This window comes from Mauremys reevesii, linkage group 18 (genome assembly GCF_016161935.1).
Source record: "Mauremys reevesii isolate NIE-2019 linkage group 18, ASM1616193v1, whole genome shotgun sequence".
Taxonomy (NCBI): Eukaryota; Metazoa; Chordata; order Testudines; family Geoemydidae; genus Mauremys; species Mauremys reevesii.
The window spans coordinates 30,407,156-30,421,122 of record NC_052640.1 but is presented as its reverse complement, the minus strand read 5'-3'; the positions used below and the strand labels follow the sequence as shown (position 1 = coordinate 30,421,122).

The 13,967-nt window shown below is 43.9% G+C and overlaps 1 protein-coding gene across 5 annotated transcripts in view; it reads right to left on the bottom strand.

Moving 5' to 3' along the window:
• Positions 1-13,967, bottom strand: part of NF2 (neurofibromin 2) — a 98,408-nt gene that overhangs the window by 55,764 nt on the left and 28,677 nt on the right. For all 5 annotated transcript variants that reach the window (XM_039504897.1, XM_039504893.1, XM_039504895.1 and 2 more), the window contains exons 2-4: positions 5,842-5,967; positions 4,463-4,585; positions 338-421 (exon numbers count right to left, since the gene is read on the bottom strand). In XM_039504897.1, coding sequence (XP_039360831.1) covers positions 338-421; positions 4,463-4,585; positions 5,842-5,967 — 333 coding nt within the window. The remainder of the gene's footprint in view (positions 1-337; positions 422-4,462; positions 4,586-5,841; positions 5,968-13,967) is intronic.

The window sequence follows — 13,967 nt, the reverse complement described above, 5'->3', positions numbered from 1 at the left end:
GAGAGCAGGGGTTGGGTATGATGACTTATCAGATCCTGTAGCAACACCAGCTGGTGTGGGTACTGCAGTTTATAAGCTCTGCCCTCGCTGCAAATTCCTAATAGGGGATGCAGGGTCTATCCTAAGGACCAAAGGGTCACTAGCACAGAGAAGGCAATGAAGCTGGCATTCCTGCCATTCACTCAAGTCTGCACAAATCTAGCACCGCCCCAGTTCCTCAGCAGATGAAGGTCTATCACTGAGCATCTGACACCTCAAAAGGCATGAGGACATAAAACCGAATCACTCGGACATCAATGGGCTCATGGGAGATTTCCCATCATTCATCTGTGCCTACCTTGGCTTGGACGGCATAGGAGGCCAGCAGCACAGATGCCTCAGGAGGACAGTAGATCTTCTCATCTAAAATCTGTTTCTTTACCTGAGCAAAGCAGCAAAGGAGATATAACATTGCTTTAGTGGAGCTATGCAAGGCGCAACCATCACAGTAGATGGCTGCAGTTTGTTTTAATTAGGGCTGCCAACCAGCCAGTTAAAGATTTTCCTCAGACAGGGCACAAGTCTGGCTGATGCAAACTCTGGCACTCTTCGGGGAACAGGCTCAGGTTTCCACAAACCACTGTTTTCAGATGGATTCATGCAGTGGCGGATTAGCCACTGGACCCACAGGGCCCGGGCGCCCCGGCTTCTGCCAGCTGGCAGATGAAGCCCCTGCAACCCCTGACCAGGTCCCCAGCATAAGCCGCGGGATGGGGGAAGCCCCCCCAGCACACACCCCTACCCTGTCCCCGGCAGAAGCCATGGGATGGGGGAAGCCCCCCCCAGCAACCCCTGTCCCCAGCAGAAGCCATGGGATTAGGATCTCCTGACCCCAGCAACCTCCCCAACCTCACCCCCGGCAGAAGCCCCTCAGAGAGGGAAGCCCCCCCCCCAGCAACACCCGACCCCGTCCCTGGCATAGGAAGCCCCCAGTGCCCCGACCCTGTCCCAGAAGAAGCTGCGGGCACCAGGGGAAGCCCCCCAATCTGACTCTCCAGCAGAAGCGCCGGGCGGGCAGGGCAGGAGAAACTCCAACACCCCTACCCTGGTCCCCTGAAGAAGCGCAGGGGTGGTGGGGGAAGCTGTGGCACGGGGACAGAGCTTCTCCTGTCTTGGGGTCACCAGGGGATGGGGGTGACCAGAAAGGAGAAAATGGGCTGTGGGGCTGGCAGAATGGGAGGAGACCCCCGGATGGAACAGGGGCGGGGTCCCAGGGAAGAGGCAGAAAGGGGTGAGGCTGTGGGTGAGGCCACAAGTGGAAGGGGTGGGGAGAGGCCCCCTACTTGCTGTGGCCCAGGGCCCTGGGAAACTTTAATCCACCTCTGGATTCATGAGAAGAACTTTAGTTCCACATGCAAAACTACTGAGCAAAAAATAAACCCATCCCTTTGCTAAAGATAAAATTTTATGTCTAACACACACACACACACACACTTCAAAACGATGACTTGTACAGCATCTGCAGCTCCTTCCCTTTGAGCACATGAAGGATTTTTTATTATTATATACGGGAAAAATTGTGATTGCTTTAGTGCTCAGTCAGTGCTGACCTACGAACCAGACTTTTACAAGGCCTATAGCTTGCTCATGAACTAGACTCCTATGATCCTTTATGGCAGGGGTCCCCAATGCAGTGCCCGTAGGCGCCCACATACTGGCCGGCAGACGAGCATCCACCGAAATGCCGCCGACAAGCAGCGTCATGCAGAGGCATCGCTGCCTAAATGCTGCCGATTTTCTGTGGTATTTCAGTGGCGACGCCTCTGGATGATGCTGCTTGTCAGCAGCATTTCGGCGGTGACGTCTATTGACGTTGCCACTTGTCGGCGGCATTTTGGCAGATGCTCGTCCGCCGCCACAGTCCTCCGTGGCTCATCAGCTGGCGCCCGCCAGACAAAAAAGGTTGGGGACCACTGTTCTATGGTCATGCTAAGAAGGGAAAATACAAGCTTGCTAAACTTAAGATATAGTGACCTTTTAACACAGTGTCCTGCTTTTGTGACTGAGCAAGTAATGTCTTAAACCACAACCGACAGGAATATATAAAATATAAAAGTAATGAGTAACCAAACAGCTGTCTGATCATGTGCTTGAAAATGTATGAAATGTACCAGACAAATATGTATTTTCATCCCTGATATGGAAAGAGGAACTAATGGGATTGTAACCAACCTTACTATAAATATTGGCAAGGGATAAGCAATTATCAGGACCAAGACAAGACTGTGATTAGTTTGTCATCGCTGTAGTGTCACTTCTCTGGATTCTGGTAACCATGACTGATACCTATTTCCATCATGCACTGTTTTAATGTCTCATCTTCTAATACGTTAAATCACTGACTTACCCACATTTTTTTAAATTCTTTCATAAATTCAATCTGTATTAACAATTGGCTATTGATTAATAAATGGTTACTGGATACTGATTAATTATTGACTATTGGATTATTGGAAACTCTGATCTTCATCAAGGAGGTGCCAACCACCCTCAAATTCTACTGACCATTATCAGAGTTGCGGGTCGCCTTGTGATAGTACTTTTAGTAGCATGCACAGTACTGCACACACTCCCAAGAGGGCCAAATTACAGCTACTGAGGACCACTACTTTGCATTTCCGGACTTTCATGCATTTGATTATTTTTTTATTAAACACTAATTTTCCAAAGGGAAAAAAGTTTATTTTATTTCAATGTGAGCTTTAAATGGATTGTCACACTGACACACAATCAGCTACAGTAACATCACTTTGCACTTATAGTAAAAAGTCACATGCTGCACTTGCAAGATGCAGTTTTCAACTGCTTTAACTCTTAAATTACATCAAAGGCACTTTTCCTCATCCAGGATTAAATCCGTGGCAAATTTGTCATTTTAAAATAATTTTAAAATACCTATGTGAGGTATCTGAGCAACAAAAAGGGCCTGAAAATTAACACCAATACTTTGCTCCCTAGAGTAAAGGTACTATATAAGGGCACAGAGTACTTAATGAACATTAAGCCTCACAACAACCCATTGAGGTAGCTTTTATACCCATTTTACAGAGGGACAAAAAAACAGCACAGTGAGAATTGAAGCCCACATTTGCAAGTGTTCACTGATCTGGATGGCTTCCGTTTTGGGGCTAAATAGCCAAGCATTTACTAATTTGGGGTGCTTTAACTTGGGACACCGGAAAATCCAACCTCCTTCTTCAACTTGAGGCACCCAAAACAGAAAAGTCAGCAGACACTTGAAAGTTTAAGCCTAAATGACTTGTCCAAGGAAAAACAGCTGGGAATAGAACCCAGGAATCCGACTAATCACTAGACATCACTGTAATTTTCCTAGTCCGGTAAGTCTCTCACACATACACACAAGTCCCATTATGGGCTGAGAATAAACCTGGAATGTTGCAGCCCAAAAGGTAGTTATTTCAGAAATCATCCTTGCCTGAAAAATGGGACTTCTGATGAAAGTACCTCAATAACCTGAAGTAGAGAGCTGCCACTGCAACAGCATCAGCGCAGATTTCCCCAAAACAAAGTTGCATGGCATTTTCCTTCTCTCTCAAAATCCTTAAAGCTAAAGAGCCTATTACTAGAAATGTAGCCTAGTGGACAGGGTTCTATTCCCAGCTCTGGCCTGCTGGGTGGCCTTGAGCAACCCACTTTGGCTCTGTGCCTCAGTTTCCCTATCTGTAAAAAAAGACAGTGATAGTGACTCTGACCTCCTTTGTCAAATACTTTGAGATCTACTGGATGAAAAGTGCTGCACAAGAGCTAGGTGTGGTTATCACAGTTTGCAAACGACAGTGTGCTAGTTGGAACATTTAGTTCTCCATCCCACTCCATCTTAGCCATCAGCTTCTGATTCCATTGGGCTTCTGGGATTTTCTTCTGCTCCAGTAATTTGGGGCCTACTTTGGTGAAGAGGAGAGTTTTATAGTGTACCCTGAATATGGCAAGGGCTGGACTTGTCCTGCTCTCCTTCAAGAGGATGTACCCGTGTTTTATACAATACAAATGCTAGCCATTCATTATAGACAGCTAGCATATCTTGATACAAGACATTTGCACTGGCTGCAAGGGTGTGACGCCTCCTGCACTTTGCTTAGCTCCTGAAACTGCCCCTCTCTCACACAGATACTCTCCCGCTAGGGGGGTATAACCTATTAATATTGCTAGTCACCTCACTGCTCCCAGATTTACAGACTGATTAGGCTGAATGCTGCTAGGTTTACACAAATCATCTTTTCTCTATTTTTACAACACCATGTGCTTGTTGAAGTTGCTCATTTCAGAGTGGGTTTGAACTTAAAGAAGAGAAGCCATGCTGGGATGGCCAGAGCCAGTCAACATTAAGAAACACATCTACAGCCCTACCACCCACCACATTCCCCAGCCCTTGGGAAGGACAACTAATTGCTGAAGTGCATACCTGCAGAAAGAACAAGTGCTGTGTGATCTCCTGAACCAGCTCCTCCTCTGCATTCTCAGGGTAAAATTTGGCAAGGAAGTGAAAAGTGACTGGCTCCTCTGTTGGAACGTCGTGATCCAGAACCTGCAGGATTTGACAATCAATCAGTGACTCCAACCTCTCCAACACCATTGCCTCTTACAGCCTAGACACAGGTGCTAAACTTCTACTTCCCCTCAAACTGCAGTACCCCCCCTCTCCAGATTTTCCGGTCACCTGGTCAATATCATGAAATCTGGGAAGTTCAGGAACCATTGCCCCACAGGCTTGTAAGAAGTTTGTAATTTCTACATATTTATAAAACAAACTCAAAGCAGAAATAAATCATCCTGCATACCATGGAGTACAATTTTTCACAAGGCAGAGGATTCATTTTTCTTCTTCCCTGCTGAGCACATACAGGGTTCTACCAACACACAAATCTTTCTTCAAAATATGCAGTTTCCTGCTACAAAGACAACTGGTGAGCCTGGAATTTGCTTCCATATTTTTTCTTAGGCAGAGAGAGATACAATCCTATCTTCTGTTCACTGGACTAAATATCTTGTGTTTTGAAACAGAGGCTCAACCGGACCCTTGTTTCAATACTGCTCAAGAAAGGTTCCTCTCAGACACCAGAAGGAAGAATACCTGGGGGGTGGGAGGGGAGGGCATACAGGATTATTCCCTGTTGTACATTTTCTAGTGGTTTGTCCAGTTTAGTTTTAAATCATACAAGCAAAGGAAATGTGGTTCCATTAGGAGATTATTCAACAACGGAGAGGATCACACTCTCGGGAAGTATTCTTTTCCTTAACTTCATCTCCCATATACATTTGCTATTGTCTCTCCTTCCTAGGTACTTCCATACCTCAAACACTGGCAGACTGTTAGTAAAGAACTGTCATATTTCAACCTCACTTTTCCACTATTTGCACAGAATATTCTGGAAAGCTACCCTCTCTAAAGGGTCTGCCCTTCATGTACACATGGGGACTCTCCAAATAGGATATTAGACCCTATTTACATTACAATCATCTTGGGGGTATGGTTATAACATGGCTGTCCCTTGAAACAGCTAACACACCAGTTATATAGCGTAGAAGGGACCTTGTATGTATAGTCTAAGGCTTTGTGATGGTTCAGGGATAGACTAAAGGTCCGACCTAACACTAGCTGTGCTGGAGGACAATCATCTTGTATTTGGATCTCCTGACTAATGTATCTATAGATCAGCCAAAGCCTAGTTTGCTCCTGGTGCACCCTCAGAATTCCCACTGATGCATCTCCGAGTTTCATGCATGGACAGCCAGGGAAAGATCTACCCTTCCACCCACCAAAAAAAAAAGTCCTATTCCAACCTTCTTGTCCATTTTGAGCCAGGCCACGGTATCCTTGATCGTGTACTGAAGTCCAAAGAACCAGGTTTCTCGGAGTCCTAGGGTCCTGCACACCAAGTCAAACAAATCCTTCCCTTTCCACTTCACCTGCAGCAAGAGAGCAAAGAGCAAATGGCATTTAAAAAATTCAATTATATATAGCCCCATCCCCCACTTTTCCATTCAGCCACATCAAATGCACTTTCTCCTGCATGTGTGCTTGGCCTCCCCCACTACTCCCACTGTCATGCCTGGTAATGCAGATACAGCACTAGGAATGCCAAGGTTATCCTTTTGCAATCACGCTGTACATTAAATCCTCCCACAGAATGCAGACAGCAGATCGGCAATTTACCCTGCACTGCACGGAAGGGTGGTTTTACTCTGGAAACAGACCACAAACATGACGGTCCCATATTGAGCATGTCTCGGTGAAACCATATCAAATTGGTTCGGTTTAGAAGAAGTCAGTCAGTTTCTCTTACTGCCAATGCACCAAACCTCACCTGGGATCTGAAAAATCTGAGTTCTTTTTGATGCCCACATCACCATCAGCAGTCAATATTCAGCATGCAAAATTCTGCCCTTAATTGCACATGTGCAACCTCAATGTCTTCAAATCCTGTTCCCAGCTATCCCTAGACTCACTTCAATATCTTCTATCGGGTTTCACAGATGTCGCAGAGCAGAATTTGGCCCTGCAACTGGAACTTAAACAATTTCTAACGATGATGCACAAACAAGAGTAGACCATCTTATTCTTCCAGAGCCATTAGCTCTGCAGGACTGCCAGGAATAAAAAGTAACAAAAGCCTTATTTTTATCAGTGAAGTCTGCAGCTCTGTTCTAGACACACACAAGGAGCAGCTGTGGTATAACAAAGGGCTATTTTTACACAGAATACAACCACACTTTACACTAGAGACATTTGGTAATAAAAAGTAACTGCTGGAGCTGAGAAAACTGGTCCAGGCCACAAGCCATGACCTTCCAACAGTTCCACAGTTGCCTCAGCCTTGTTAAAGTTTGATTTTAAAAAATGAAAGGGGGAGGGAGGAAGATAAAGAGAGATATAAAACAGGAGATCCTATATTCCAAAGCCACTTCGCTTTTCCACTTGCATGGATGGAAACACTGCTGGGCAGGGACATAGGGCCATTTTTCCAAAGCCCATGGGCAGCACCCCTCCCTGTCACTGCTGCTCAATCTTAGTACCACCTGGACAGCTTCAATATTAATGCTAAAGAACAACAGAGAAGGTGCTTCACCAGTACCAGCTGCTGTCACACACTGCCACCCTGTGGGTAATGCAGTCAAGGAACATGTAGTCCCTTTCATTACTTCACAGCCGTTTTGAGTCAAAAGGAGCAGATCAGAAGTCCTTCCTCCACCCAACACACGCATAAATGTTACCAGAGCATTCCGAAGAACAGAAGAATGCAGATGCTCAAATAAAAACAAATCAAATGTCAGAGAGCATCTCTGTGATTCACATAAGACACAGTGAGGTTGAAAACACCCAGAGTTGATTTTCCAGTGTTGCCATTAGAAAGCCCTAATTCAGGGGTCGGCAACCTTTCAGAAGTGGTGTGCCGAGTCTTCATTTATTCACTCTAATTTAAGGTTTCGCGTGCCAGTCATACATTTTAATGTTTTTAAAAGGTTTCTTTCTATAAGTCTATAATATATAACTAAACTATTGTTGTATGTAAAGTAAATAAGGTTTTTAAAATGTTTAAGAAGCTTCATTTAAAATTAAATTAAAATGCAGAGCCCTCCGGACCGGTGGCCAGGACTTGGGCGGTGTGAGTGCCACTGAAAATCAGCTCGTGTGCCGCCTTTGGCACGTGTGCCATAGGTTGCCTACCCCTGCCCTAATTTCAGGGGTTCAAATGCACCCCCTGCAATGGGATACAAGTTTGGTGTATGAGGGCTCAGCCTGGGAGGGAGTTTTTTCTGGCCAGTTTTTTCAAGGGGAGTTTAATCTGGGGTTTTAAGTAAAATACAGATAGAATAAAAGATTTAAGATACTATTTTGCACTTCTAAAATTCAGAACACAGATTTGGGTTGCCAATATTTTTAGAAAGAGGTTATTTCCTAACTAGGACTAAATTGCTTTGCGTAAAACAGCATCAGCAATTTTTTTAAAAGGCCATTTTTATGGCTATTGTTTTAAAGGACCAATTAATGTTTACGTGCAGACATTTATCCACCATAGATGGAAAAGAAAGCGTTCTCAAATTCAGGTTACTGTGCATTGCCATTGGGAGGCTTTCATCCACAGATGCAATTTGTACTCTATGGAATCAATGTTTTGAAACTCCAGCTGTGCTTTAGACTGCAAACTACACTGAGGCACCCCAGCTGGAGTTTAAACCAGCCTGCAGACTACAAATGATCTGCAGTTACATAACTTTGTGCGAAAACCTATGTTAAAATTCTCAACAACAAACACTGAGTTAACTACCACAAGTAAGGAAATTCAAAAGATTCTCTCCTCCCCAGAAAGAGGTCTATGGTTAGTTTAAAATACCAGTGGTCAGCATTTAACTGAGATCCGTGGTTTCTCTCCACAAATGTAATTTCACCCTTTGTGTATAAAGTATTTTGAATGACTGTTTATGCTATTAAGTTTTAGGCCTTAACGCACACATGTAATGACAGAGTTATGGTTGCTGTGGGAACCATACGTTTTACTGTGGTGTTAAAATCCCAACCACATCATATTACCATACTCCCCCACACACAGACACACACACACACTTTAATTGAAAATAGAAGTTGAATAGGAATCCAGTTTATTTCAGCGTAAATGATTGAATTCCACACCTTTGTATTTATAATTAAGGCTATGATTTAATCATGGGTGTTTTTACTAAAAAGTCATGGACAGGTCACGGGCAAGAAACAAAAAAAAAATCACAGCCTGTGACCTGATCATAAATATCCCTGACTGAATCTTAGGTGTGGGGGTGGTTTGAGCAGTGGCCTGCTAAACCCAGGGTTGTGAGTTCAATCCTTGAGGGGGCCACTTAGGGATCTAGGGCAAATCAGTACTTGGTCCTGCTAGTGAAGGCAGGGGGCTGGACTCAATGACCTTTCAGGGTCCCTTCCAGTTCTAGGAGATAAATAAATTAATGGAGATATACCTATTTTAGGACTGCCAGAGCAGCAGCCAGTGCAGCTGGCCTGGGGGCCGGGGCCACTCTAGCAGCAGCTGGTGTGGCTGGCTGCGGGGCCCCCGGAGATGCTTACTGCAGAGCTGCTTCAGCAGCAGCCTGTGTGGCTGTTCCCAGGGCCACCCAAGCAGCTGGCCCTGAGGTCAGCCACAAGTCACGGAGGTTGCAGGAAGTCATGGAATCTGTGACTTCCTGCAACCTCCATGACAAACACCGTGCTCTACTTTTAACAATTTGCATTTTAGACAGCATGAACTCCAAGTGTTTTACAGACATTCCTAATCTAAACACCCAGCACCCTATTAGATAGGCAAGTATCAGTAACCCCCATTTTACAAGCAAAGAACATAAAAAGGCACAGAGAGGCAAAATGACTTGGCCTGGTTACACAGAGAGCCTGTGACACAGCCAGGAATAAAACTCAAGACTTCTTGACTCTCTGACCTGTGCTTTACACCACCATCCCCCCCACTTATATTAATCATGGGCCTTTTTAGCATAAAGGATCATCTTTTAGAAAGTTCTGTGTGCCTGAAAGCAAGGTTTATAATGAACATTCTCCACCTCGGCCATGAACTAGAATGGTTCCTGTAATAAAAGCTAAATCCCCAAATGAAAACTACGTTAGATGAGTGACCTTAAACTAACAGCAATGGCTCTGCTACTGTCCAGGCACAACAAGGTTTGGGGCCACCATGCTCCTTCAATGTCACTTTTGAGCCAGAGCCTTCAAAAAGAACGATCTTGCATTTGCGGTCTCATATTATCCCACTGACTTTATCTTCACATGATTTGTTAGCTATATTTGCGAGTCTTGGGGGAATAGTGGATGAACTACTCTATAAACAGGGCTAAGTGCTGCAAAGCTGTTATTTTGTGGGGCTGGAATTTATTTTCTTTACTAAGTGCAGAGTGCTTGTAATTTATCAGCACAGAGTGCGTTAAATAAACAGCACTAAGCACTTAAAAACTCAGCAGCTGGTTGCTGGAATACAGCACTTCCAGCATCGGTTATTCACATGATCAGATTTGGGATCTATTAACAGGGGGTACGTTACCTATTAACCTGCACCAGGAGTCGTATGCAATTGGCGGGCAGCCAAAGCATCACTCTGATAATACGTCCCATGCGTCTGACGAAGTGGGTATTCACCCACAAAAGCTTATGCTCCAATACTTATGTTAGTCTAAGGTGCCACAGGACTCTGTCGCTTTTTACAGACCCAGACTAACACAGCTATCCCTCTGATATCTGATAATACAATTTATTTTGGTATTGCATCCTTACTATAAGTGTCACAACTGCTTCTTAGGCAATTACAGCCTACACAGTAGCTGCAAATATGAGCAGAGAGGTTGGTTGAGCTTCCATAAATACTGCAGGGTAAATGGTAGGGAGGCCACATTTTAGTGAAAAAACATACAAGGAGAGGATCCAGTTGCTGTGAGAGAAAGTTCATGTATGGCTCTACTCTGCAAAATGATAGTAAGGCAGGCATTGTGCTGTTCCATGTTTTTTGTTTCAATGACTCCAGATCAAATTCACAAGGAAAAATGGGTTTTCTAACTACTAGCCCTGCAAACTCTGCCACCCAAGAGTCAAGCTGAGTTCTGACCTTCTGGAGTTTCATTAGGAAAACAGTTCTGCAGGCCAAATTCGGCTCTCAGTCACACTTGTGCAACACCACTGTCACCACTGGGATTGCACAGGTTTAACCAAGAGCACAACTGGAATGTAACTGATGATACATGAGCCACAACAGAATCCAGCTCGCTCCCTTGTAGCTGTGTTGGCTCAGTAGAGTGAACAGGAGTCAAATATTACTTTTGTGACTAAAGTAAGCAGGTATGGCCCCAAATATGAAACAGGGATAAGAACTGTTATATAAGAAGGAAGTATTTATTCAGTCACTTGTTAGAATCAAATTGTAGGGGTCAAACTGTCAATTGAAAGTGTGACTTTGAAGAGATTATTCGAGTCTGTAGAACAAACATTTGTTTGTACTACTTTATTTAGTGACTAATGCAGAAAATGGATCCTCAGTCAAGCAGGTGACTTTATTATTTATTTAAGCACTGAGATTCTACTGAGCCCTGTACCATTCCTAGAGGACACAGTCCTGGCTCGGTGAGCGTACAGTCTAAAAAGAAAGCTCAGACACAGAGGAGTGAAACAGAGTCCCAGAGAATAGCACTAACTCTTAACATGACACACTTGTGTTTATTGGTCTTGTGGATGAAGTGAGCTTTGAGGACAGAATGAAAAGAAGATGGGCACCTATCATGCTGGAATAAGGAGGATGATCCAGGTGTAGGGAGCAGAATAAAATAGAAGTGACAAGGGGAGGGGAGGTAAGCAGGTTTCACTAGCAAAACTGAAAGTAATGGGACTGGGTGGAGTAAGTAGGTTGAAGTGGAGAAAAATTAGACTGGCTGAACATTGCTAGCTGTGCTTTTTAAAACAGCAAGGTGCATCAAATAAGAGATAGTAAAATGGAGGGTGCATCAAACAACAGGTTGTAACAAGAGAGACAGACACATCCACCCCCTGGCCCATAGGGAGATGTCCAAATGACTCCCAACGCATCTTATAAATCCAAACGAGGCATACCCACGGCAGCTTGCTATGGGGTGTACTCCCTTCTTACTGGGAATTTTAAACTATAGCAGCAGTAGGAAAAAAAAGACCACAATATAGTTGGATTTAAAACCTTCTGAGAGCAGACAGGAAATGAAAAATATTGAATATTTTTTAAATTCTTTTTTAATGAACAGATGTCAATTCCTTGAAACTGCCACTTATTAAGTCACAAGAGGCAGCTGTTAAAGTTATTTTTATTTACTAATGTTGTAGAACAACTTGATAATGAGATTTTAATTAAACTATTTCAGTTAACCACCAAGGAGGTTGAAAATGCACTAAGGCACATCAACCCAGATGGTGCAGTTGAGCGTGTATCTCAGCATATGCCTGGGATCTAGAAAGGAGGGGGTGGTGGTGGAAGCTTATCCAGGTAACAGTGGGTATTTTAGGGGAAAATAGCCAGAAGAGATGTTGAAAATTTTAACAGACCTCCTAGCCTGAGGGTGTTTACCACCATTTAACACTTGAGTTTGTAATTTGGGAGTGAGATAATCAGATAGCAACAGTAACTGGGATGGCTTTCTCCCACCCTGGATGTGTCCAGGAGGTTATGCACCTGTCAGATCCACATCTCAGTTCTGCAATCTGTACCTTTGTCACCTTGAGATTAGAGTACAATAATGTGCTCTACAAGGAGAGGCACCTGAAATCCATTTGAAGACAGAAACAGGTGCAGAATGCAACTACCTCCTTGTTAAGTGGGGCTCTTCACTGTGAATATTATACCGGTACTCTGTGATCTGCATTGGCTGCCAACTGGTTTCTGGATGGAGTTTAAGGAGAAAGCACCCAATCCTTCACTAACACTGATACACTATTGCCACGTTTAATAATCAATGGGCCACAATCCCTGGGGATAGGTCGCAAAAGGCAATTGGAGGGGGTTGCAAGGCACTGAAGATGTTATTACAGTTCTAAAGCAAAGAAAATAAAATTTCTGGAATAACTTCACGAGGGCCAAAACCTTCAAAGTTGGTGAGGTCAAACATAGTTTGACCTGAGGGGACGGATAGCTCAGTGGTTTGAGCATTGGCCTGCTAAACCCAGGGTTGTGAGTTCAATCCTTGAGGGGGCCATTTAGGGAACTGGGGTAAAAATCTGTATGGGGATTGGTCCTGCTTTGAGCAGGGGGTTGGACTAGATGACCTCCTGAGGTCCCTTCCAACCTTGATAGTCTATGAATTTTAGTTATAGTTTATTTCCAGGTCAAGTATTCTCTGGCAACTGCTATATACAGACATTATATAAGCTTACCGAGGATAACATGGTTACAATTTTATTCTTACATTTGTAGCAATTGTAAGGGTATCCTGAAAATTTCTGAGTTTGAATAAAGGATCGCCAACCTGAAATGGTCAAGAAACCCTCTACTACTGTATTGAGTTCAGGAGTTACTCCTGACTGACAAAGGTGTACAACAGAAGAATTGGTATCACAATTTTTGCCTACAAAGGCCACAACAGATTGGCATCTGCCTTTCCAAGAAATCTCCATGCACTATACTGCCATAGTTGAGACCAGCAGACACACTCAAGCTGAAGGCGCCTCACCATACAACTAAGAAGGGGGCTGCCAGCAGGTCTTTCCTCCTGAAGGTAACGTCAATCGAGCAAATTTGGGCAGGGAATTACACACCTGATAGGCACTCTGCAAAACCCATCAATGTTCTTGGGCTCTAGGAGAGGGCAGAAATGTTTGGAAGGAATGTAGCTTTTGGGGAGGTGAGGCTCTTCTGTTACCAACTGTATTTGTGGGGGAGCTATCAGTTGTTGATTTTTGGGGGCGGAATGATTGCATTTTCAGCGAAAGCCCAGCATATTTTGATTTATTTAAAGCACTAAGAGTGGAACGCTCTTAACTTCACAGGATCTCTGCAATCCATTCCCCAGTATTTGTGGTACTACTCAGTAAAAAGACACTGTTGCAGATTTATGTTGCACTGTAGCCACAAAAAGGTTTTGCTCCTCTATATTATTCATATTGAGCATAAAAGTGTACTGGGCATTTACACATATTGTAATATTAATACAGATACAGACAGACTGGGGAGCACAAAGAAACAATGAGACATTGTTATACACTGTGAAACAGAACTTAGATTACTAAGATCTCATATGTCTTGTCTTATACTTTGATTATAAGTTCTTCGGGGCAGGGACAGTCTTTTTGCTCAGTGTCTGTACAACGTCTAGCACAATGGGGGCCTGGCCCATGCCTGGAACTTCTAGCCACTACAATAATACAAATAATAAAATAATAGGATAGACAGCTTTTGGAGAAATGC